At 34.3% G+C, this 25,472-nt stretch overlaps 2 protein-coding genes and 1 non-coding gene across 4 annotated transcripts; 2 read left to right on the top strand and 1 right to left on the bottom strand.

Moving 5' to 3' along the window:
- Positions 1-1,569: 1,569 nt before the first annotated feature.
- On the bottom strand, positions 1,570-10,879 carry LOC109015661 (methionine aminopeptidase 1A). Of its 2 annotated transcripts, XM_018998127.2 has the most exons (16): positions 10,585-10,879; positions 10,111-10,161; positions 9,608-9,793; positions 8,113-8,188; positions 7,760-7,807; positions 7,614-7,658; positions 6,913-7,012; positions 4,961-5,012; positions 4,825-4,866; positions 4,266-4,327; positions 4,084-4,182; positions 3,396-3,469; positions 3,227-3,296; positions 2,979-3,044; positions 2,809-2,897; positions 1,570-1,864 (listed from the first exon to the last, which is right to left on the bottom strand). In XM_018998127.2, the coding sequence occupies exons 1-16, from the start codon at positions 10,647-10,649 to the stop codon at positions 1,784-1,786; spliced, it is 1,206 nt and encodes a 401-aa protein (XP_018853672.1). In that variant the 5' UTR covers positions 10,650-10,879; the 3' UTR covers positions 1,570-1,783. The 2 variants fall into 2 exon arrangements, with proteins under 2 accessions (XP_018853672.1, XP_035541251.1); XM_035685358.1 differs by lacking the exon at positions 1,570-1,864 and having other exon boundaries at positions 2,805-2,897; positions 2,956-3,044; positions 10,585-10,858.
- A 107-nt stretch (positions 10,880-10,986) lies between these two features.
- Positions 10,987-11,059, top strand: TRNAR-CCU. Its single transcript has one exon. It is a non-coding gene; the product is annotated as a tRNA-Arg (tRNA).
- Positions 11,060-18,421: 7,362 nt separating this feature from the next.
- LOC109015670 (pectinesterase 2) lies at positions 18,422-22,284 on the top strand. The gene is made up of 2 exons (XM_018998137.2): positions 18,422-19,349; positions 21,302-22,284. Exons 1-2 carry the CDS (start codon positions 18,479-18,481, stop codon positions 21,988-21,990), a joined length of 1,560 nt encoding a protein of 519 aa, XP_018853682.1. The 5' UTR covers positions 18,422-18,478; the 3' UTR covers positions 21,991-22,284.
- Positions 22,285-25,472: the final 3,188 nt, after the last annotated feature.

Below are 25,472 nucleotides of genomic sequence, written 5' to 3'. Positions count from 1 at the left end.
AAAAAAAAAAAATTAAAACTCTAAAAAGTATTTATATAAAGTCCCAAGAATTTTCTAAAAAATAACAAAAATTAAAAACAAGGAATGAAAATAAGAGCCCAAAATACTAAAAATTAAACAAATTACAAAATTAACTTAGATTATATATAATTTAAATAAATATTAAACCAAAACAGAAAATCCAAAATTAAAATGAATGAATGAATAAATAACAAAAAATGAAAAGAGAACAATTAATAAAAAAAAAAACTTCAGCTTTACAATCTTATGACTCTTATCCACTTGATCTCTAGCTAGCTGTTATTACTTGTATGCATGCTTGATGGTCAACACCAGATCATCTGGATACATTATAAGGTGGTCTTATTTTAGTTTCAAGCCAGATCACCTTATAACTACTAACTACCTTATTCAAAATAGAAAAGGACTAATTAACTAAAGAAGAAAATTTAGTTAAAAATGCAACTGGATGTATATATATATATATGTGTGTGTGTGTGTGTGTATGTAACTAATTTGAAGCAAAAACTAAATATTCGGAAACTATTTCACTTTTTTATTTTTTTGGAATATACAAAATTATATAAATGGTATATATGTTTGTTTATCGTTTCAAGAAGATAATATAAATGGCAAAGTTAGCTAATGTATATTAGATGGAGTTTGACAATATATAGAATAAGGCTAGATATAATTATGAGTTGTGCAAGCGCTTTGCATTTTTTTTGAAAAAGAGTAAAGTTTATGATTAAAAAAATTAATTTTTTATATAAATATCGTATTTACTTACTATTTTTAAAAGAAGTACGTAAAACTTAACACTCTATGATTGTAAATAGACAATATAATATCCATTAAGATCATATATTTCTCATAGGGACACAGAGTCACATAGGGTTTTCGGCTCTCGCTGGCCATTAACTGGTATTGCAGTTGCCAACTCATGATCGAGGATAACCATCCAATATTAATATTTAATAATTTATCATTCTTGCCTGGCTTGTGCCAATTTCTATGGGCATGGAACTCTAAACTTTGAATGAATATTTCCTCTAATTTTTATCCGAATTTCAAGATTTTAAGTGAGAAATAGATAAATGAAGTGAACCATATATAATTTGCAGGATGTCACACAAATAATTAATAATAAATATTGTAAAACTCACTTCATATTTGAAGAGCCTCACACTTGAACTTGATGGGACACTTTTCTCTTAGATTTTATATATTCACGTCAAATACCTCTCGCACTAGCTACTAACTAGATAATGGCTCTACGTCTCCGACTCTCCTGGTAATATTTAAAGAACAGCTAAATTTGAGCTCATGGTATCTTGGAATTACATAGTACAGTCAACGAAGTTCGAGTTTCATTACGAATTTAGTCGCATCTGTTGCATTGATCTAATGCATGGGAGCTTCTTATCTTAATTTGTTCTAAGCTCCGAGTAAAAAAGAATGTGGCTTGAATCTTGACCCTTCAGATTTAAAAAAAAAACTTCATAAATGTTGGGAACATTTTTAGGTTCTATTATGTGTATAGAAAATAAAAAAGGGCAAGAAGGGTCATCAAGATGTGAAACACCAAAGCACACTTCTGCACCTTTCGCATTAATTTAAGGTATTTATGCAGTCAGTCGCAAACATCACTAGCGAAAAAGTAAAAAGTAATATGTCCTCAAATGATTTGCGATAGTTTAGGGATGGTGTGTGTCATTGGGATATGATTCGCTTGTATTGTATCCACTATCATCTGGCTTCACCTCAGAGACAATCACCGATGTTATGCATCATTTAGCCAAGGAAACACACGAGGGGAGGAAGGCAATCGCGCAGTTAGAACCTCGACTCCGGTCTCTGTCACCTAAAGGAGGATAACAAGGAAAGTAAATATCGTTTGCTAAATCAAACACAACCGGTTATGTCTGGTCAATATCTTACGAGAGCTTCAAGCATAACTGAGGTCATAAACATTAATACAGAGACAATGGTGAATGGTGATTTATCTACATACGCAACAAATTTTTTTATTTTTTTTAAAGAAATACTGATCTATATCCTAAATTTATAATCCTCAGTCATACTTATTATATGGCACATGCTAGTGATTACCAAGTGTCTGACGTATAAAACCACAAAGTGTGACAAAGGATGACGTGATTTTAGGTGAAAAATAGCATTGCACTTTTTTTTTTTTAATATTCTAATCACGGCATGTATGGTATTGAATGTTCATTTAATTCCTTGATATGCTCAGAGGTTAATCAAATTTATAACTCAAATCATAGAAACAATGTTGAAAATTAAGCTAGATAGTGCAGGACATCGGGCTAACTTCAAATGATCAATCACCGGAATATTCCAGGCTAGTTTTTCAAGAGTTTGCATCAGCCATGGACATGTAAACATCCTACCATGTAAACAATAACACATTTTGTCTTGTCTTCCTAGCATTTCTGAGTTCGAGAGTTTCAACCGAAACAATGGAATTGATTTACAAACTTAAACTACGGCCTCTCAAGGATTGTTGTGAGTGGTTCCGAAGATGAACGACTGACTTCAGAAGAAGTCAGGAATATCACACGCTAAGTATAAATTATCAAAGATCATGTTTAACAGGTATGCATATTCTCAAAGAGGGTGAGAGGTCATGGAGAAATATGGGCAGTGCACCCAAATCGAAATGAGACTGTGGTCTAGTAGTAGTCTCAGATTATATGCTTCGAGGACCACTTCAAACCAATTACAGTAACTCGGACCAACTTAACCCAATAACAATGCCAAAAGAAGCTGGAAATGTGCAGTTACCAAAAGGGTGTGCTCAAACTGAGCACTGCGTTTGCCATCAGCAGCGACAGCAGTCCATCCATCAGGCCACATCCGATCACGCCAAACCCCTATTCAGAACAGTTATTGAGATGTCACTAGCAGATAAATAATCAATTCAACTAGTACACATTTAAATAATATGCAAATACCAGCGTTGATCATTGGTTCAATTGTAAAGGTTTGTCCAGCCTTCATCACACCAACGGCTTTATTTCCTGCTTGCGTTAAGGTCACTGATGCATAAATGAGGCAAGCAAAAAGTAATAGAACTTTTTTCACAGTATTATCAAAGAGTGCACTTGTTATACTCCACCATTAATTTCCCATGAAAAGAATGAAGTAATTTAATACTATAAAAAATGCTGGGTTTAAAAAGCCACAGCTTAATTTAGGATACGTCCATAGTGTGGAATATTGGGTGCACAATGAAAGAGCTCTCCAATACCATGACCACAATATGATTTTACCTACTTGCGCAACAGAAATAGAGTAAGAATTTCCAAAGACCATCAGTCATATGATAGAAAGAAAGATGCTTACAATTGCAGATCAGTGTTAAACATTACCACAGAAAACCCCGACATTGAAGCATGACGATTAATGACCTCCCCAATTTCACGGAATCGAACTCCAGGTTTCACTGAATTTGACAAAAAAAGAAGAAAACAAATTTTATATTTCAAGTCCTTAAAACTCGATACAAGATTGAAAGTCTTCAAATTATTATACTACAATAAATTCTGCAAATTTCAGATAAAACAGGAAGATTTCAATAAAGCATGATAGTGACATTTTAACACTCTGCAAACTAGAGGTATATCCAGAACAAGGACAATTTGCACTATCCCATCCATAGAAGTGATCTGCCAGTGACTCATGCATACTCCGTGTACTTGGACTTTGCCTATTTCTATGAATAAAACTTCTTGATTACCTATCAAAAAAAGAAGAAGAAGTGATCTGCCAGTGCAATGCACATATGGGGCAGATATTATTGTGAAAAATCACAAGGTTAACTTCAACCAAATAATTAAAGGTAGCAATGTCAAGTATAAATAAATAAACTTTTAAACACATCATCAGAGTCCGCACGGTGCCACCAAAATGTGAGAAGCTAACCGATACTGGTCAATGCAGTGTGCTTTCATTGGTTTTAAGTACTAGGGTCACCAACCAAAACAGCACTACAAACTCAATCATCAGAGAGGTCACATACGGTTCAGAGATCACTTAACTGACATATCCAACACATACCAATAGATATTGCTTTCTCCAAGCACTCATATGTACACCGGACCAGCCGTTGAGACTCTTCATCAACATTACCCACAAAGTACGTTTCATTGAGATCACCTACATGATGAACAAACCATTGGTTAAAAAAGGAGCTTCTTTGGAAATATAGAAATTCATAATACAAGTAAAAAGCTTCATACCATGAACACCTTTGTAGTACACAGTCACATCCACATTAACAATATCACCATCCTCTAATGCCCTGCAGCAAATAGAATGGTATCTGGTGAGGATAGTTTTCTCCAGGATTAACCTTGACGTTTATAGATAATGAAAACAAAAATATTAATAACTTGCAGAACTCATTATATTAACATAATCATGGCTCATTAGATCACACAAAAGGAAAGTACAGGCAAAAGCCCAGTTCTCGGATCCAACTAGAATCACTCTAAATGGAATAGAAAATGAGGTGACTTATATAACACGTAGCCCATACCTGAAATCCTAGAAGTTATCACTGCTGACTAAAAGCTCTAAACCTTTAGCTGTCGGACTACTTAAATTATTGATGTTTTAATTTAGAATTATAGCATAATCTGATAACCCAAAACGAAAACATATCTGAAGCAAAGAATCGAGAATAGTGTTCAAACTTTGGTTTGGAGAGAGTGGCAGAGCTAACAATGTACATGAAGTAACTCATGACTAAAAAAGGACAATAACCCAATTTTTTAAGGAATTGGTTTGACAAAATACCTAGCATCTGGAATTCCATGGCAAATTACTTCATTAACTGACCTGCAACAAAGAGACAGGTAGAAGCAGATATACCTGATCAATACCATACCATCTCAAGAAAAGTTAAAAAAAAAATACACATAGAAGTACCTACGTGCAGCAAGACTTGGGGAAGAAATGATAATTGAGAGGAGATGGATATCCTCCTGCATTGAAGTAGAATTTCAAGAAAGCACAATTTATTAATTATAGGCTAGAAATGCATGCTGCCATGATCTAGAACTCAAAAAAGCTGAAGATACAGCATCACCAATGGCCATGTAAATAAACAAATCACATTAAGGCATATGGTTTAACATGATTAGCAGAGTATAAGAAAGAATAGCTACCCTCAGTTTCTCTTTAGAATCTTACCTTAATATATATTTCTCCAAACATGCATAAAAAACCCTTTAAAGTGGTATAAGTACTGTCTTTCTTCTAATTCAAACCACCATAGAAAATAAGTTCATGGAAACCAATAAGCACCCCCGATGGTTAATTAAGAAATGAAAACTTTTTTGATCAGTGATTTAGAAATGAAAACTGACAAGAATATGGCAGACGCAAGCAGATATCAGTGTCTAACACAGATCAAATGCACTGACACAGCATCATGTGTCACTGTACCCCATGAAAACCACAGTTTACCATAAGTGGACCAGCATGGCAATTGGAGTAAGTAACATAGACACAATTTTCTGGTTTGCTACAACTAAAATATAAGACAAGCAAGAAAACAAGTTAAAACCAGGAAAACTTCAGTAAAATTGATGGGTTTCGCATAACACCCCTCCAAGACCCATTGGCTCAACCAATTCTAGAGAGTAAGTGATGTGCATAAGTGTTTCAAAAGTTCAAATGTTTGCTGCCACCATGTATTAAACCCATTTCTGTTACTATGGCAATGAGTGCAATACATTAGGCTAAGGCCCCATTTGGATACGCAGTTGATCTCATCTCATTCCATCTCATCTCAACATCTAAACACTTAAACACAAACACTTTTCAATTTCTCATTCATACTTATTCATCAAATCATTACAACTTTCTCAAACTTCCATATAAAACACAAAAATCAATTAAAATTTTTCAAATTCCAAAACAAAAATTATATTAAAAAATTATATTTAACAATATTTTAACTTTATAATATTTTTATTCAATTTTTTCTTTCCTTTTTCGAAACCCAATAAAAATCTTAACTCAAACTGTTTCACTACTATTCACAGATTTCTCATCTCATCTCATTTGACTATCCAAACGAGGCCTAAATCATTTTTTTGTTCCTTTCTACCAAAACTTTTATACTCATGCCGATCTTTTCTTTCTTTTCCCCCCCTTTTTCTTATCATACATACATACATATATATATATATATATTTAAAAAAAACTGAACTGTGAAAAATAGCCAGTAACCTAATCCCATGTGTTGATCTCTGGGTACTCACACTGACAAATATGGTACAAACAAATTAGTGTCTAATCAGCAAAAAGTTTAAACGTAACAACAGCAAACTCAATTCAAGAGACAAACAAGTTTATTGGACTCTCGTCATGTGGAATCTAGGCCATTACAGATTGCTCCCTATTCCCCTTGATTCTTCATCACTAAGGACAGGTTTGGGGGGTGGGATGAGACACAAAATTCTCATCTCATCTCATCATTACACATTTTTCAAATCCCCATACAAAATATAATAAACAATTCAACTTTTTCAAATCCCCATACAAAATATAATAAACAATTCAACTTTTTCAAATCCCAATTCAACTTTTTCAAATCCCAATACAATAATATACTAAAACATAATATTTTAAACACTAAAACAAAACACAAAATTCTCATCTCACCCCCCAAACCTGTCCTAAATCAACCCACCTGGTCATATATTGCACGCTTAAATGTAAAATTTGATTCAAGAGTTTAAAAAAGGAATAAAATTCTCTCTTATGAACTCCATGTGTGCTGAAGTTGTGCCTTTTGCGCTTATTAATTACTTACAAAGAAAACAGGAATAAGACTTAGTAAGTATTACTATATTCTGGAGAATGGAAAACCCATACCAGCTGCAATAGTTGCATCATGAACCACCTGATCGATCTCATCAGTTGTCACGCCAGGTCGAATTACATGAGCAGCTGCATCTAGAACTTCCCTTGCAATCTGAGAGTAATGGTTGTAAAACAGGAACTTCAGAATCTATGCCAATGAACAGAACTTACTAAATTTACACCGGTTCCATCCCAAACATTGCCTAAGAAGTACCAAAAAAAAATGTAGACAACTACAACAAGGAGCATTATTATTTTCACAGAAAATATTGAATTTGTGTTTTCAATATAGGCTCTTTAATTATTTTTAGTCAAATCATCGAGTATACTCTAACTATCCAAAAAAATCATCGACTATACTCACAAATAGAATCAGCAACAGAAGAAACCCAAGGGAAAATTAAAAATAAAAAGTGAAAACTTATGAACAATGTTCAAGAATTTTTGAAAAAATCATCTTCCTAGGATAGCCTTAGATGAGCCAGTGTTACCAGATTCACTATCCTGCCCTCTGCAAAACACTAGAGATCATGCGAAACCACTGTACCATGAGTAAGAGCATGCAGCATAATATGTTACTATATGTGCATACAGTTGGCAATTAACGCATAGTTAAAGGAAGACCACGGATGAAAGAATGAGACGTCATACAATAATTGCTTGAATTATAGAACCTGCTCCTCTTATAACATAAACTTACAAATAGAACTTACTTTGCAAGTCTCTCTCATTCTCTCAATTTGGTCCACGGTTTTGATCTTCAAAACAAATACATCAATTAGAAAAGAAAAAGAAAAAGGAAAGAGGCCCAAATTATAGCCATAACTAGACAACACTGAAAGAGTGAGTGCACGTGTACCTCAACAACATGCTGCAGATCACTATTGGGCTCAATTTTTGGGATACCCTACAAGTTAAATGGCGAGGAAAGTCGCATGAAAACTACATCAGACACCATAGATGTGAGAGAGAGAAATAGAGAGGACTGTTCCTCAGAACTTTTGCGAGAAGAGAACAACAACAACATAGCTTAAGCATATTTCTTTTTTGATAAGTCAGTAAAGACAATGTCCATTTAAAATTTTTCAGTGTATCCATATTTGTTGATTGAAAATGCATTAGTGAAAGACCAGAACACACGTGTATAGAAACTGATAAAGACATGTCAAAAAACAAATGATTCCAACTACAGAATAAGTAAAAATAACTCACATCAACTGCCCAGTCAGGATGCTCAATATGGGCTGGTACAGCACGTCTACCACCTATTGGATATGGCCTTAGCGTCCTGAATAAGAACAGATGGTAATCGTGGTTTGACAATAAAAAGAAATTAATATGCAAAGCAACAAGCATCAAGAAAATGATAGAAGCTAGAAAATTTTTTTTTGATTGGTACGAGTGTCTTAGAACAAAGTCCCAACTAATTTCAGGAGTGCACAGGCCCTCGACAAGGAGTTTCCCACAAGTGCACCTCGAGTAATTCAAAAAGAAGTTCCCCTAGTCCAATGGCCCTTAGAAATTATTTGCACGCAAGAGGATTTGAACCTCAGACCTAGAGGAAGCATACCACCAAGACCAAGACTTTTAGCACTTGAGCCAACCCCTAGGGTTAAAGCTAGAAAAAATCATACTTATTAGAAAAAACATATACTCATAAAAGATATTAGGGTGGGAAAGTCCACTGACTACCAATAAGGTTCATAATAAGAACACGGCCCCAATAAAAGATTAGCTCCGAGCTGGTTCTTCCCTTATTCAAGATTGTTTTTGCTACATGCATACTTTTCCATCTTCAACCAATCTCACATGATGGCACAATTTTCTATGCTTTTTCCCCAATATTATTAATCGGGCAGATGGTTGATATGAGTCCTAATATTTTAAAGAAAAATTCTATTTGCAGTCACTATTTGGGGACTGCATGTGCAAGCCCTTCATTAAAAAAAATTACCATTTTTATAAGGATTTTATTGTAATTTTGAAAAAATTTAAAGACAAAATTAACTAGGCTTGCAATGCAGTCCCCATTGGGGGACTGTACGTAGCATTGCTCTATTGTAAATCAATCAAGGAAATCTTATGTCTATTCCTAATATTGCATTTGTAGCCCTGAATATTTCTACAAAAGATTTTCATCATTGAGAAAGAGAGATCCCCTGTTATACCCCATATGATAGGAGTATATGGTGTATGAGATCTCATATTGCTTGTGAATCAGAAGTTCTTGCTCCTTATAAGGTTCCAATGGGACTCCAATTGCATTATTAACTAGTCCTTTTAGAGTATAAATCGTGTGGTTTGGGCCTTCCATTTGAGTATTACAAATGGTAGATTGTGACACTCCATATGACAAGGATAAGGGTAGGTGGTGTATAGGATCTCATATTGTTTGGGAATGAGAAATTATTGCTCTTTATAAGGTTTCAATGGGACTCCAATTGTATCAGTAACTAGTCATTTTAAAATATAAGACATATGGTTTGGACTTTCCATTGGGGCGTTACATTTTCCCCCTAAAAAAAAAAAAGAAAAAAATATGAATAGGAAGAAGAGAATGAGGAGGCATAGGAATGTACCAAAGGTCCTGCAGAGGCCAAAAAAGAAGAAATATCTAAATTAAAACCATCAGACATAAATGTCTGACTAAGATAAACAGAAAGGTAAGATATGTCAATATGAAGCAGCAAAAATCCTTGAGTAATACCCAGTCCAATCAAAATGGGGAAGTTTTGGTGTTCGAGCCTGTCCTTTCTTCAAGCAATATAGCCAACCTTCATTAAGTAAGTCTGAATTTTGTTCATGCGGAGTACCTGTCCCGAGTGAGGACAGCTTTGCCTTCAAATGCACTGATTTATGAGAGCTCCAAGAAGCCTTGAAACAATCCTGAGTGCTGTCAAGAAATAAATCATACGAGAACTGGAAAAAATAAAAAAGCATAGCTCACTCCAAATTTCAAAGACCAAATACAATTCAAGTTGCCATCCAAAGCACAATGTGCGAACTATGATGAAAGAAGTTAAAAAGAAATCATTCTCCTTGTGTCCACACAGTATGTATGAAATTTAGTACACATAATGTGTTCTAGAAATATCTCCTTGATAGCCTAGGGCACGAACCATTCTGCCTGTTTCCTCAAGCAGTAATATCAAATACATAATGCATATATTTGTCCAAGTTGATAACACGAAGCAGGGAAAGGTTACAAACCAGAAAGAAGCACCTTCACGAGGAAGCTTTAATTCCATGCACTTGGGACACCTACAAACGAAACAAATTGGATCCTAGACAGTGAGGCGAACATTCAACAACATCAAGAAAATTAACAGACCATCCTAAACCAGCTCTGGTACAGCCATGAAGCTAAGGTTGAGCAAAACGTTCGTGCGTTATATGTGCAAATAGCTTACTTTTCAAGTTTCTCTACGTATCTTCTTCAGCACTACCATAGAAACCACAAACGGATAAGTTTCAATCAATTTTTAGACTTTTTCATTAACATCCTCACTTTCTATCAATTCTCTCTAATAACAGTAATTCAGCGAAATACTTATTTTCGATAGGTAATTCAGCTAAATACTTATTATAGCAACAGAATCACATTTGATCAAGAAAGACAGAGAAAGAGATAATCTTTAATCTTTTTTTCAGTTGAGAAAACAGAAAAGCGAAAAAAAAACATACTGAAGATGCGCAGGGTTGCCACATCGAGCGCAGGAGAGAGTAGTAGTAGTCGTCGTCTCCGCCATCGAGCACTGGGTTTCCAAATTACAGTGGTTTTATGATGACCAGTAGAAAAAACGCAGAGTATTCGATCAGGTGTATAACTTGAAGTACCAAACTCGCAGAGAACCGTACGATACGATGATGAAAAAGGTCAAAAGCTTATTTTCAAAGTTACAGAGGCACAGAGAGAGGGAGAGGGCTAGGGTTCTCTCTGAAGAAAGAGAGAGGGAAAGGAGGGGGTTTCAATATTTATATTTAATTTTCTTTTAAAGATCATTTTATTTGGATTTCTGATGTAAAAATTGTGGAAACCGTTAAAATACTTAATACTATAGAGTATAGACTAAAAAGCAAAGAATTGCGCCTGTAGCTCAGTGGATAGAGCGTCTGTTTCCTAAGCAGAAAGTCGTAGGTTCGACCCCTACCTGGCGCGTCCTTTATTTGTATCCATATTCTTATTTTTTACTTTAATTTAAAGACAAGGCATGAGATTATAACCGTGCACGAAATATGACATGAAATGCCAGTTGAATTAACGAAACGGTACGCGTTGAAGAGGCAGGAGATGAAATGCAATGGAAAAATTGTACTTGAACTTGAAGGCAGTTTCACGCATAAACCTTTCAAGCTCAAAGTCTTTGTGCTATTTCGCTCCTTTTCATCGAGAATATCCGTTGACCCCATCATCAAGATGTCGGTGGACAGATTAAGAGGTGAGTGAGGCTGGTTCAAAAAGTCTCGGGCGTCTGTTCCACACGGCGGTCACAGCCTCGAACTCCGTCTACAACACCTGATAGTATGCGTGGTCATGTACTACTGGTTCAAGAAATTTAAGGACAGTCCCAACTTTGAGATGAGTGGATATACGAAGATCTTGCACTCTGGAAAGCCCGACAAGTACATGGACGAGGTCTCCACCTTTGTTGCCCAGACTCTTCCCCTAGCTATTCCTTCATTTTCATCAATTTATATGTATTATGTATTTTACCATCAGAAAGAAATACAAGACATGGTTACAAAGGGCAAAAGTCGGCTATAAATGGGAAAGTAATTATAGATGCACAATTTACTATTAAAACCCCTATATAAAAAGGATTGTGTGTAATTTTTTTCTTACTTCAAACATTAGAGGTGCTTAACAACTTTTTTTCCCATATGAGATATTAATCCATAATGTGTAGCTTTCAAATTGTCACGCCTATGAGTATCCAATTCAAATCTATTAGTTCTTTGGCCATTCTCTCACCCACTATTTGATTTGATAATGAACAATAGTTCTCCATAGAGTCTTTGCCAAAGATTAGAGAAATAGATTTGGGAGAGATGAAGGGATCTGAAGATTAAGTGGCCTGCGTTATGTTGAGGAATGAAGATGAAACCGAAGTCGTCTTCTTCTTTCTATTCTCTATGTTTTTAATTTGTTTTTATTATTATTTTTAATGACATCTGACAAAATAGTCCGCCTAACCACTTGTACGTGATTGGTGTACAAAACCGCCTATACCTAGAAAAATTGTTTCAATTTACAACATCGTGGGCTAAACATGGGTAGATGCTAAAGTTCGAAAAGCCTGAATTGGGCTGCTGGGCTTCAAAGTAAGTGAGAATGTCTTATATTGGGCCAGCCGGCATTATTTCTAATATAGGACTTTCATTCGAATTCTAATAAAAGAATAAACTGATGAAAATAAAAACCAATATAGAGAGAATTTGATTCATTACTTTGGAACAAAAGAAAGCGAGAAATAGCTTTGCAACTTACCATTGGGTCATGCATAATTTCTGACATTCGGTTTGGGTTGGATGTAGGCTTTTTCTTGGTACGGTTTGTTTGTGCTCAATCCAAGAGGCCCAAAAACCAAAGCCCAACTCACTGCCTTTAGATTAATGATCTTCTTATTCCCTTTGCTAGAATAAATTAAGAGTTAAATTCATCTATTTCCCATAGTATCAGAAAATATTTCAACTTAAGTCTTGACTCCTCGTGTTATTTTTATTTTTTAATTAAATATTTTGTTGAACATACTTATTAAGAGAGAATTTAACTTAATAACCCGTGCCTCTACCGTGTAGCCATAGATAGATCGATTTGTAATATTGTTTAGCATTATTCTTTTTTGAAAAAAAAAATATCCATAAGGGTTTAGTTACTAAAATGATTGTATAAGATTATTTTATATAGATATCATACGTACGTACCAGATATGATATATATTTCCAACCAACAAAATTGCCAACTAATTTCAAAAGCTTATTTTATATATATATTTATAATTAAAGTGTGAACTTTTGAAGAATCCATATTGCTGTTGATAGGCATTATGAAAGCTGATTTTTCATGCCATCCTACGTAGTGGGTGGGGGGTTGATCTGGCGGCCTGGCCGGGAAACGTAAACCAAGGAAGTACTTCAAGATCAAGCGTTAGATTCAAAAGTCAAAACACAAAATTTAGTTGTTGGTGAGCTACCTAGCTAGCCTGCATGCATCCATGGTTTTGATTCTCGAATATTGGTTTAAAGTCCAAAGTCCAAACCAAACTTAAGTTAATGTCTCTAGTTTTAATAGCAGTCAATAAGACGAAAGGTACGTACTCATGGTCGTATATATAACAGTATTAACCATGTGATCATCAGATCAGCGATGATGTTTTTTAACTTTCCTCTTCTTTTTCTTGCTTTTAATGATAATGTCTGTTTCCGTTACGTCAAAGCTGTCTTCGGGTCAAAACTAACGTCAGATAGCAGTGAATTTCCATATTTGTTAATTATACGTACAGTCGTTAATATATATATAGTTGAGGAGACTGAAAGACGATATTGGATGTGAATATTTTTGGAGCTATTATTGTGTTCAATTATCATTACTATATATATTTTGGACAATGCGAGGGTGCACACCAAATGTGCACCCAAATATGTACACTAATGTAAATGAGTGTTTTTGTTTTTGTTTTAAACATTTTTTAAACATTCTTAATCATTACAAAAATATAAAATATAAATATAAATTCACTAATAGTCACTTCCTTATCCATTTAAAAAAATAAAAAAATATGAGTAGACATATAATTTGAAAGTCATACTATAATTTTCCATATATTTTATCCACACAAATTAAAAAATCACATCTAGCTTCATGATAAGATAAGATAGTGACAATTAGCTTTATTTTAGCATGACTAATTTTTCGTACTAGTCATTTGGGCAACCGTATTTTAGTTATAGAAAATTAAGGATTATGCATGCGTAGAATTACACACAATCGAATGGCCAATAGCCGAATGGCTAATCAGATAGACACGAATAATTGCTGATTATTCATGCCCTTAAGTCGAATTTTCAATGGAATTAGTTATTATTTTCCAGTATCATTGCCAAGTGGTTCGGCCTTATGTTCAACCAAGCCGATTAAGGTTTCCCACTGGCAATATTAATTATGTGTAAATAGACATATAATTTTATCGAACATCATTTTCTTTGATTGTAATATATTATAAATATATATATATATATATATATATATATATATATATAACTAGCGCCTATCCCTACAAAAATTATAATTACTTGATTTTTTATTTCATATTCCAACTTATTTTTGTTTTTTTATAAGAATCTTATACTAATATATATTATATCCTAATTAAGTGACATTAATTTTGTTTGACCTTTTCATTCTGGCTTCTGTAGTTTTATATATATGAGATAGATTAGGCATGCATGCATGGAATTGGGCGTTCTTTGACAGTCCGGTCAGAACCACACCTTATATATACATCATGTATACGTATATAAAATTAGATGATTTTTTTTTTTTCTTTGAGAAAGATCAGAGAATTTTTTGGTAGGTAAAAGGTGTTGGATTAATATTGAAATGGTTTGCATGCACGAGATAAACCTGCATGCAAGGGCCGATCGAGTTCCATCTGGACAAAATTCTAGAGCATACATTCTTTTGTTGACCGATGACGTTTCGAGCATTTCAATTTATATTCTTCAAGACAACGTAAAGGATTAGTACTTCAGTTAATTATTTTCTCTTCTTTTTTTTTTTTCTTTCTTTGAGTTTAATTTGGGGGGAGGTTGAAATTATATTCAAATGTTGCATGCAGAACATAAACGAGTCATGCATGTATGCTCCAACGCAAGCAAGCCCTAGCTAGCTAGGTTTGGTCACCTGATTTTCAAATATATATTAAGATAACGTAATGCATACATATTATTACTAATCAAACAGCGTTGACAAGTGGAATTCTAGTTAGGTTGCATGGCCGCATTTTTATTTAATGAGTTAGCAAAATTAGAAATGGTCAAGCTCATTTTGATAAAAATAGATCAACTTTTTTATCTAGTCTATTAATATAAAGCAAACATATATAGTGTGTATGTGTGTCTATATATATATATATATGTTTTGGACAATTTTTAGCCACAAATTAATTAATTAGAACACGTACGTTGCAGCCACATGTAGATCTAACTATCAAAGCTACGTATTTAGGATTTTCTTTGACAATTATATATACCTACATGACTAGATCATTTCATGATCATCATTTTTTTTTTAATTTTTAAAACCGACAATTTAGAAATAATTGTAGAGATTGAGGAATATAATATATATATATATATATATATATATATATTTATATAAGCACTAATAAGGAAGTGACAACTAGCTAGGAAAGTACGAAGGAAGACATGACTAGAGAATTAATAACTAATTCATGATATATGATCATGTCAAAGACAAAAACTCTGTTCCTACTAAAAAGAGAAGACACAACTTCTGTTGGAGAATTTAAAAGGAGTACTTCCGGTGTTCAAGTTTGAAGTTTAATTTCAATTATTGCCAGATCATGATCATGTTCTTTATTATAAGTATATTATAATATATATATCTTATAAAATTAATAACTTTTAGATTGATTCATGAATTACTTATTAAATCTGTGTCTCGATCCATGCAGTTAGCGTTGTTCAAAAAGGATTAACTTAATTAATTATCTGTCCTTAAATAAATTGTGTCTAAAATTAAAGTGCATGACAAAGAATTAGGCACTGCAATTTTGAGGGATGTAGATCATGGTATCAAGCTATATATAGCTAATTTTCTTTAAATTAAGCAATAACTACGTATAACGTACGTACCATTAATGGGAGTTTGAATTTGATTACAAAACAAAAAAGAAAAAGAAAAACGTATTATTAAAACAAGGTTAAGGTTTTCAAAATCCAATTAATTAATACATCATGATCAGTATCGTGTCATCCCGAATTGTACGTACATTCCTTATCGATCACTATATATAATATGTCTTTATCCGTGTGTGGCATTAATTTAACCTAGCTCATATAATATGATGGTTGTTTATAACTGGTGACATCTAATAATAAAATAAGCCTATAGTTTTACATTAAACTTCGCCTATGAAATCAGCTCAATAAGTCAACCTAAACTTGAAGACATTACCAATAAGGTGAGACCAAATAAGCACGTACGTACGCTAGCTATCGACAATATCCTAATAATGAGCAGATTAATGCAGACGATAATTCATCACTCACCTGACAGGCGGCTTATTTATATATAATATTAACGTCAAGTCTCATGAACTATACATATATTAAAAAGAAAAGCACAACCTGCACATAAAAAATGACGAAGATCGATGCATATTCAGTCAAAAAGAAAGCAAACAATTACCATCCAAATGGAATAATCATGTACACTATGTGATATTGCGTGACGCGGCATATATGCAGCAGCTCTTATAAGAGGAATATTTTATCTACGTACGTACGGTACGTATAAAATGAAGATACAATATATATAGCAAACAGTATTATCTGATTATTTTCTGTGCTGATCTCATGGGATACCTATATATATATATATATATATACAGTACACACAGTCCGAATTAAGGAATATTGCATGTCCATGTGCTGACTTGACCGTTTGCTTTGTAGGATTAATCGTCTCAATTACTGTCATGAGTACGTTGGAGTTTGTACGTGGGCCTCATGCCTGGCAAGCTAGACCAAATTAAGGATCATCGATCGAGTCTTCATTAATAAACATTACCAAGGAATTTGAGTTTTTTTTTTTCCTTAATTTGTATCATTTAAAAAAACAAAGTAAAAGTGAATGTATAATTATACAAAGCTCTTAGTCAAAGAAAATAAAAAGGAATAGGCAGGTAGAGTTGCAGACCTGTATCTGTATATAAAAATATAAAAATATCAATATAAAAGTACTAATTCATGATCATCATGCGCGCACCTCCATTCTTATTACTTGTCTATGAGTCTTAATTAACCTAAGGGAATGAAATCGATCTGGATTTTGCCATGGACCAAAGCCACCCATGCATTTCAACATACGAAAGTTCAATGGAAAATTAGAGCCTTTACAACCATATATATATAGTTTAGACGCGCATCATGATCATCAGTGGGTGGTTTAATTTGATGTGATATATATTGACTAGTATATATATATATATATAGATCAGATAATTCTAGAAATTGCAAATTGTCAAAGAGTTTCAGCTTTAAACTCATGTTTTAATTAATTTGGGGGAAAATACCGCGATCTTTTCCGATTCATGAATCCAAAAGTCGTCCAGCTTTCGTTATAATTAGTTCATGATAATAAATACGTCTGATCTAGACCTAGTATTAATGGCCATGCAATAATATTGGACTATATATATATATATATATTATACAATATATATTCCAATAATGTATAAAATAAGTACTTGGCTAGGAATTAAGAAATTATTTTGGTAATAAGTTCAGTTTATCGAAATTAAAGAAATCTTAAATAATCCTAACGAGAATAAAGGAGTTTATCTTAATCATAATTTATGATTATAGAATTCAGTTCAACTAGGGAGATAATGAGAAATATAAATGAATAATCTATATATAATATTGCATTACATACCGGATGAAAATCCAGTAGTACTGATCATGCATGTTGACCAGGACTGCAGTAATTCATATATATATATATATAATTAAAGCTGCACTTCCTCCATCTATTGATAACATATATACATCCTAATCCGGCACGCTAGCTATTCATTGTTGCGTGTATATCTATGGGTCATCAGCAAGCTGTTTCATGCGGCCTCCAACCATATAATTGTCACATAATTCTCAGGTCAACATATATAAAGTTAGAGTCAAAATTATTTATTTTTTATTTTATAGAAAATAACATCAACAATATTAATTGCAAATCAATATAGTACTGTACGGAGGTGCTATAAGAAGTTGCATCATGTCGGCAGATGTTATTTCAGCTCATAAAAATTAATTAACACTATAAAAAAACTACTTATTTACGATCAGTTAATTTCAACAAAATAACTATTTGTAACTAAAATTGGTACATGCAAGTCCCACGGATGAGGGTAAACAAATTAATTAAAATTAATTAATTGGGATATATAAGACCACATGATAAGATCAGGTAGCTAGCTAGAGGAAACGCTGGCAGAAAGAATTTTCGGATCTACTGAAAATTAAGAATGCCCCCCTCCCCCTAATTAATTAATTAATGTTGCGTGCTATAATTAACGTGACGTTTAAAAAATATAAGGAATTATTATTATTTTTTTAAAAATAGGGAAAAGATTAATACGGGAATTAATAACAAATTAGTCGAGGTTGTGATCAATAATGCCACGGACCGATCGATTCATATAGTAACCCAACTTATTTCAACGACTGATTCCTCTTCTATATAAGTAGCCCTTTGGGGGACATGAAGCCTACACAAACCCCCAAAATCCCTCTCGATATTGTCCCAAATTATATCACCTATCGAAAGGCCAACATGAATATTATGGCACTTCGACTACTATTCGTGACACTTTTGTTTTTGCCTCTTTTTCTCTGTCCAACAATTTTTTGCTACTCTTCAGAAGATGTGAAAAAATGGTGCAGCCAAACCCCACACCCTCAGCCGTGTGAGTATTTCTTAACCCATAAGCCCGGCCACATGATCCCCATACATCAAAAGTCCGATTTCCTCAAGATTTCCAAGCAACTAGCCCTAGAACGTACCCTCAAAGCCAAAAGCAACGTGCTTTCACTAGGCACCAAGTGCCGGAACGCTCTCGAAAAGGCTGCATGGAATGATTGTCTTGAGCTCTATGAGCACACCATTCTCCGGCTTAACAATACTGTAGACCCTGGCACCAAGTGCACTGAAACTGATGCTCAAACGTGGCTCAGCACTGCTCTGACCAACCTCGAGACGTGCCGAGCCGGGTTCCTTGAGCTTGGGGTCTCCGACTATATCTTTCCCTTGATGTCCAACAATGTTTCCAAGTTAATCAGCAACGTTTTGGCTACCAACAATGTTCCGTATTCGGAGCCACAGTATAAAGATGGGTTCCCAACTTGGGTCAAGGGCGGGGACCGGAAACTCCTGCAATCTTCTTCGCCGGCATCCCAGGCCAACATCGTGGTGGCCAAAGATGGGTCGGGGAATTATCAGACGATACAGGAGGCAATAACCGCAGCGTCGAAGCGATCGGGAAGTGGGAGGTATGTGATATACGTGAAGCAAGGGACGTACAAAGAAAACGTTCAGATCAATCTGAACAACATTATGTTGGTGGGAGATGGCATGGGAAAGACCATAGTCACAGGGAGCAAAAGTGTTGGCGGAGGTTCTACAACTTTCAACTCAGCCACTGTTGGTAAGCAAATTCAATTAATTTACTTCTGTAATTAATTAATTAGAAGTTGTGTGCTGGATAATTTGGATTCTTCCTGGTCATGAAAAATTATATAGTTTAAAGCTAATTGGGTATCACTTAAAATATTAATTTAGAGAATCTCTACGAGAGAGACGAAAGATGTGGAACTAGATACGTTCAAAAAGATGATGAAATTAAGTAACTCACGCAAGAAATTAAGCAGTGGTTTTTCGGGATCACTACTAATTAAACCCGAAATTCTTGTAATACGATTTTTTGCTGTACTGTTAACTGACCTATTTGAAAGAGTAAGGCTACGTATAGTTATGAAATGCGTAAACGTTGTACAGTCGTTTTGAAAAAGAATGGGGTCTATTATTAAAAAATTAATTTTTTTTTCATGTGAGTCTCATATTTATTTATTTTTTTTAAAACGACTGCACGACGCTTGCATACTCACGACTGCAAGTATCATTTCTCATTTGAAATTGAATTCGGCATATATACGTAACACAACTGGCATGGGTTCTTCATCATGAGTGGATAATAAGGAATTAAGCTGTACGTGAGAGCATGATTTGTGGAATAATCTGAATTTGAGATGCTAAAATATTATTTGTCGACGATGAATGATCCTTTCAGAACTCTGATATATATTCGCGAGGTCTTCATGTACAGCTTGTTTAGGTAGCTGTATCTTGCTAGGATTGGTTTCTTATCATAATTATTTTGTTTTATTTTGGGTATTATGATCACCTTCGGATTTCTAGATTGGACAGAAGGAAATTTCATTTAATGTCACCATGAAAATAGATTTTAGAATTTAAGGAGTACTTAATTAAAGAATGGGGACCATGATTTCATGATCTACGTATATATAGTTTTGATCATATTTTGTAGAGTTATTCTATTTTTTGAGTTGATGTGTAAAGCATATCACTCACGTCATATAAATAATAAAATTTAATTGGTAAGATTTGAATTTTAAATTTTTATCTTCTAAATCAAATTAAGTCACATAAACAGCGATCTTAAAATAGTATTACTTTTTTTTATAAATTTACACGATTCGATCATTTTTGGAGTTGAACATATTGGAATTATATATGACATCAATGTTTTAAAATAATGAGAAGTATTACAGTCATAAAAATATCTCACAAAAATAAATTTATAAATTGACATGATTTTATATGATTCGTTAGAACTATTTTATAATAAAAATAATTTTATAATCTAATATATATACCATATCAAATCCTGTCAATTTATAAATTCACGACTAAATCATTTTTCTTAAAATAATACCTATTGGTGCATATATAGTTGGTTGCACAGGACAAGAGGTATTTCTTCGTAAAAAGACGGCAGCTTTAATTTATTGATTATTACCCTGCAGATTTTTCTTCATGGAAGTCAACAGTTTATAATTTTTAATCATTTAAAATTAGTAAATGAGAACGATGAGTAGAATTTTTTATGGCTGGGTTTTAAGTATTTCTTCGAAGATCAAAATTACCTGCAATAGATTGATGTATATGCAAGTGCTGTACGTCTCTAATTGGTCAAAAAAGTCGAAGACGTGTCTTGCCATGCATGTCATCTAGCAAATGACAAGATTAACCCAGTTTGAACCTCTCTGTAGCTCATGGACCCGACAGTCTGTATCTACAAATTAATCTTGGATGGTCCTTTGGCAACCAATAGGGCTCCATTAATTTGCTAATTTGAAGAAAGGAAAGCATATACATCATTAAAAAATTGGTACAAGTCTTTAGGTATGGCCCGCCTGGAGAAAGTTTCAAGGTTTGATTTTTGTGGCTTAAGATCAAGTGCAGTTATCTTAAAGGTGGCCATCATAGATTGCTTTGTCTAATCAAGATTTTGGGCTAAATTTAATTAAGATGTATCATTGGTTTGACATAAAAGAAATGTTTGTTTGGAACTTGCAGCTGTGGTGGGAGACAGATTCATCGCCCGAGATATGACATTCCAGAATACTGCCGGAGCAGCAAATCATCAGGCCGTGGCTCTGCGTTCAGGGTCCGATCTCTCAGTATTTTACAAGTGCAGCTTTGAAGGGTATCAAGACACTCTCTATGTGCATTCCGAGAGGCAATTCTATAGGGAATGTGACATATATGGCACGGTGGACTTTATCTTTGGCAATGCGGCTGTTGTTCTGCAAAACTGCAACATTTACGCACGTTATCCTCCAAACAAGACCAATACTATCACTGCACAAGGAAGGACAGATCCTAACCAAAACACTGGGATTTCCATTCACGCTAGCAGAGTCACGGCTGCTTCTGATTTAAAATCTTCCCAAAGCTCTGTCAATACATACCTAGGGAGGCCATGGCAGAAGTATTCACGCACAGTTTTCATGAAAACGTACCTAGACAGTTTGATTGACCCTGCTGGATGGATGGAATGGAGCGGTGATTTTGCCCTCAAGACATTGTACTATGGGGAGTATGCCAACACAGGGCCTGGCTCCTCGACCGCCAATAGGGTCAATTGGCCTGGTTATCATGTCATTACTAGTGCATCCACAGCTGCCCAATTCACCGTCGCAAACTTCATCGGTGGCGGTTCTTGGTTGCCGGCTACCAACGTGCCTTACACGGCTGGTCTCTAGTTTAAGAAATTGTCGTTGCCTTGATCAAATTTATAATTAATAATTTGAATTGGTTATTAAATGTACTTTAATTTGCAATAGCCAGGTAGCAGCTAGCTAGAGAGGTTCTACATGATCGGTTCCTCCTGTGATAAATGCATATTGTTTGTCAAAAACCAAAATAAGGAATATAAATTAATTGAGTATATATATATATATATATATATATATAATAAATATTTACATCGTTGTGTCATATTCGATTGTAGCTACTGTTTCATTTCAAAAAATAAGTAATAGCAAAGTGTTAATATATATACAAGTTGTAATCTAAATTTTCGCCCTTTTTGATGAGGTCATGAATTTATAAGTTGCCAAATCGATTGATCAGCTAGTGGCATATATGGCTGGGAAATATATATTTTATGGACAAGCTGAGAATTATTATATATATACTTACGCACGAAACAGTCGTTCATTAATATTCATCTAATTATATATATAATAGCAGTTGCTAATAATTAAATAATTAATTGCTTATAATTAATTAGTCTCAAACCTGTTTAGAAGGGGACAAAAACACCTGTGTTCTCCCCTAAGAACACGTACAGTACAGTTGTACATACTTTCCTCCCTACTTATACGTAACCGTGCTAATTGAGACTCTGATCATCATGATGTCTTTATCGGTGTGTGGCATTTTAACCTGATCATCGTCGTTTAATTTATAAGTACTTGTGATCACACACACACACACCTAATAATTATTATACCGGCCATGTAGGTACATCGAAATGGGGCCTCGTCGAGGAGTTTAGATTTTAGAAACGCGGTCTTGGAGCTTGGACTCCAGGTGCTGGTCCTCGGACATCACGTCGTAGAGGATCTGGGAATGAGGCGGCCGAGTCAGGGTCTGAGCGGAAGTAGACAAGGAGAATGGGGATGGAGGAGGGGAAGACTAGTAGAGGGTACTTTTGGAGTTTGGGGGGGGGGGAGGAAGCGGGAGAGTAAACCTTAGAAAGGGTTGCCATAGCCGTCGTTGTAGGCGTTCTTGAGGGTGAAAAGGACAGTGTTAGGACAGAGATGAAGATCTGCTTTATCATCGTCAAGACCTGATCAGAGCATTCGGCCAATTTTGAGAATGCAGAGGATAACTTTTCACTCAATAAACACCCCATTTTATAATGGCCTTCATGACTAACATGTAGAAAGGCACAACTTACACATCAAAAGTGGCAGAAATATATATCCAATCAAAAGACAAAGAAAACAATTACCATTCAAATGGAATCGATCCCTCCAATACTGCAACATGGTATGATAATAAGTACTAGATATAGTATTTTTCAGAGAAAATGAAGTTAACTTTTTTTTATTGATAGCTCCTTATTTGTGACGGAACAATACGTTATCTACATCCTTAATTATATGGGCCTAAGTATAGCATATATTGTGCAATCTAATAATTATAAAAATATATAGGTACTGTATAATATAGTTTGATCCGGGAGGCCGTTAATTTAGGATTATAGAATTCAGTTTAACTGGGAGGATCGATACTGAAAAGATTCTGACTGTAAATGAACAATCAAAATTAGATAATATTGCATCCTTCGATGATCGGATGATGATGATCCAGTCATGTGCGTTGACCATGATAAATATAATCACAAATACAAGTTCGCATTAAAGAGTAAATATTACAAGGAAAATAGATTTTTGTGATTAATTTATTGTAATTAAATAATTATTTATAATTAATTTTAATTATAAATAATTATTTTATTAGAATTAACTAATCGTAAATAAGTAATTTTTTAAAGATGCCACCGCCGAGTTCATGATAACTCACGCAGATTGCGCGCACCTATGCATGCATGTACTCCCTAGCTAGCTAGCCTCCATTAATGTAACATTTTAATTCTATTTTATTATGAGAAATGATACTTACAGTCGTGAGTGTGCAAGTGTCGTGTAGTTACTTTGAAAAAAATGAATAAATATGGGACCCACATGAAAAAAAATTAATTTTTTAATAGTAGACCCCACTCTTTTTTAAAGCGACTGTACGGCGTTTGCGCATTCCACGACTGTATATAGCATTACTCTTTTATTATTGGCACAATTCTAGCTACATGCATGATGCATGCGCGCATCCACACAAACATATATATATATATATATAAATTTTATACACTATATTATCATTTTATTTACATTTTATTAAGTAAGATGTGACATATTTATCATCATTAAATAAATATTTATTGCATACTTCTTTATCATCTAATAGTGATAAATATGCCACATACTACTTTATGTCACATACAATTTAATATAATTAAAATAAGATGAAAATATGATGTATATCATTATTCATATATATATATATATATATATCTATGGGTCATCAACGCGTTTCTTGCCTCCAACCTTGCCTCCAACCTTGTCCATGTTCTCATATCAACACAAAATATATAGAATTAGTAATTATAGTCAAATTAAATTTTTGTTTTTCTTTCCATAGAAAATAATTACATCAACATGAATTGCTAATTACGGAAAATTATAGACAATATACTACTATCTCACTAAGTAAGATGTGTCATATTTATTAACATTAAATGATTATTTATTACATATTTTTTTATTATCTAATCTTGATAAATATGTCATATATTATTTAGTATGATCAAAATAAGATGAAAGTGTGGTATATAACATTACTAGTTAATTAATATTAATGTACTATATATAAAAAGCATTGGTTTCTACTCATGTATCTCTCCTGGCCTTTAATTCTAACGAGAGAAGATTAGATGGAGGCAAACAAATTAATTAGTAAATTAAAAATTGGAATAAGTAGCTGAAATAGGATCACCACAAAAAACGTCACCACCACATAAGATCGATAAAGCATGCTATAAAAAGATGTGAATGATGCATGCCACGTACTATATATATATAGTATCCATATTTTGACGACTTTCGCTGCTTATATATTACATGTCCCTTCTTCTATATATATTGCACGTACGTACTAGGCAATATTAATTTGCATTTACATATAATATTGAAAGGGAGAGGCCCATCCCTGAAGGGCCCGGGCTCAAAAAGGTCGGATCCGGGAGCTCCAGGCCTGAGGAGGCCAAGCCCAAGGGCTCCGGGCCAAGGACAAGACCCTTCCGTGAGCTAAGAGTTTGAGCCGAACGACTACGTGCTGAGTCCAGAACAACGAACCCATCTGGGAAGATCTTTTGGGTTCGGGTTTGGAGGAGCCGATGAGAACGTGTCGGGGCTCAGCAGCCCACCGAGACCTTATAGGATGCCAGGCGAGACACCCAGCAACGCGCAGACTATTGAATACGTCCAGGCACAGACTCTCCATATTCACAGGACGACGCACTCAAAAGGTGTGAGTCAGGAAGCCTGGCACGCGACGACGCATCCCATGCACTAAGGCCCGCCTTACCCACGACCTGACATGCCACGATCCCTGTCAG

Source organism: Juglans regia, chromosome 14 (assembly GCF_001411555.2).
Source record: "Juglans regia cultivar Chandler chromosome 14, Walnut 2.0, whole genome shotgun sequence".
In the NCBI taxonomy this organism is placed as follows: Eukaryota; Viridiplantae; Streptophyta; class Magnoliopsida; order Fagales; family Juglandaceae; genus Juglans; species Juglans regia.
The sequence above is the reverse complement of the archived record's forward strand: the minus strand, read 5'-3'. Positions and strand labels throughout refer to the sequence as shown.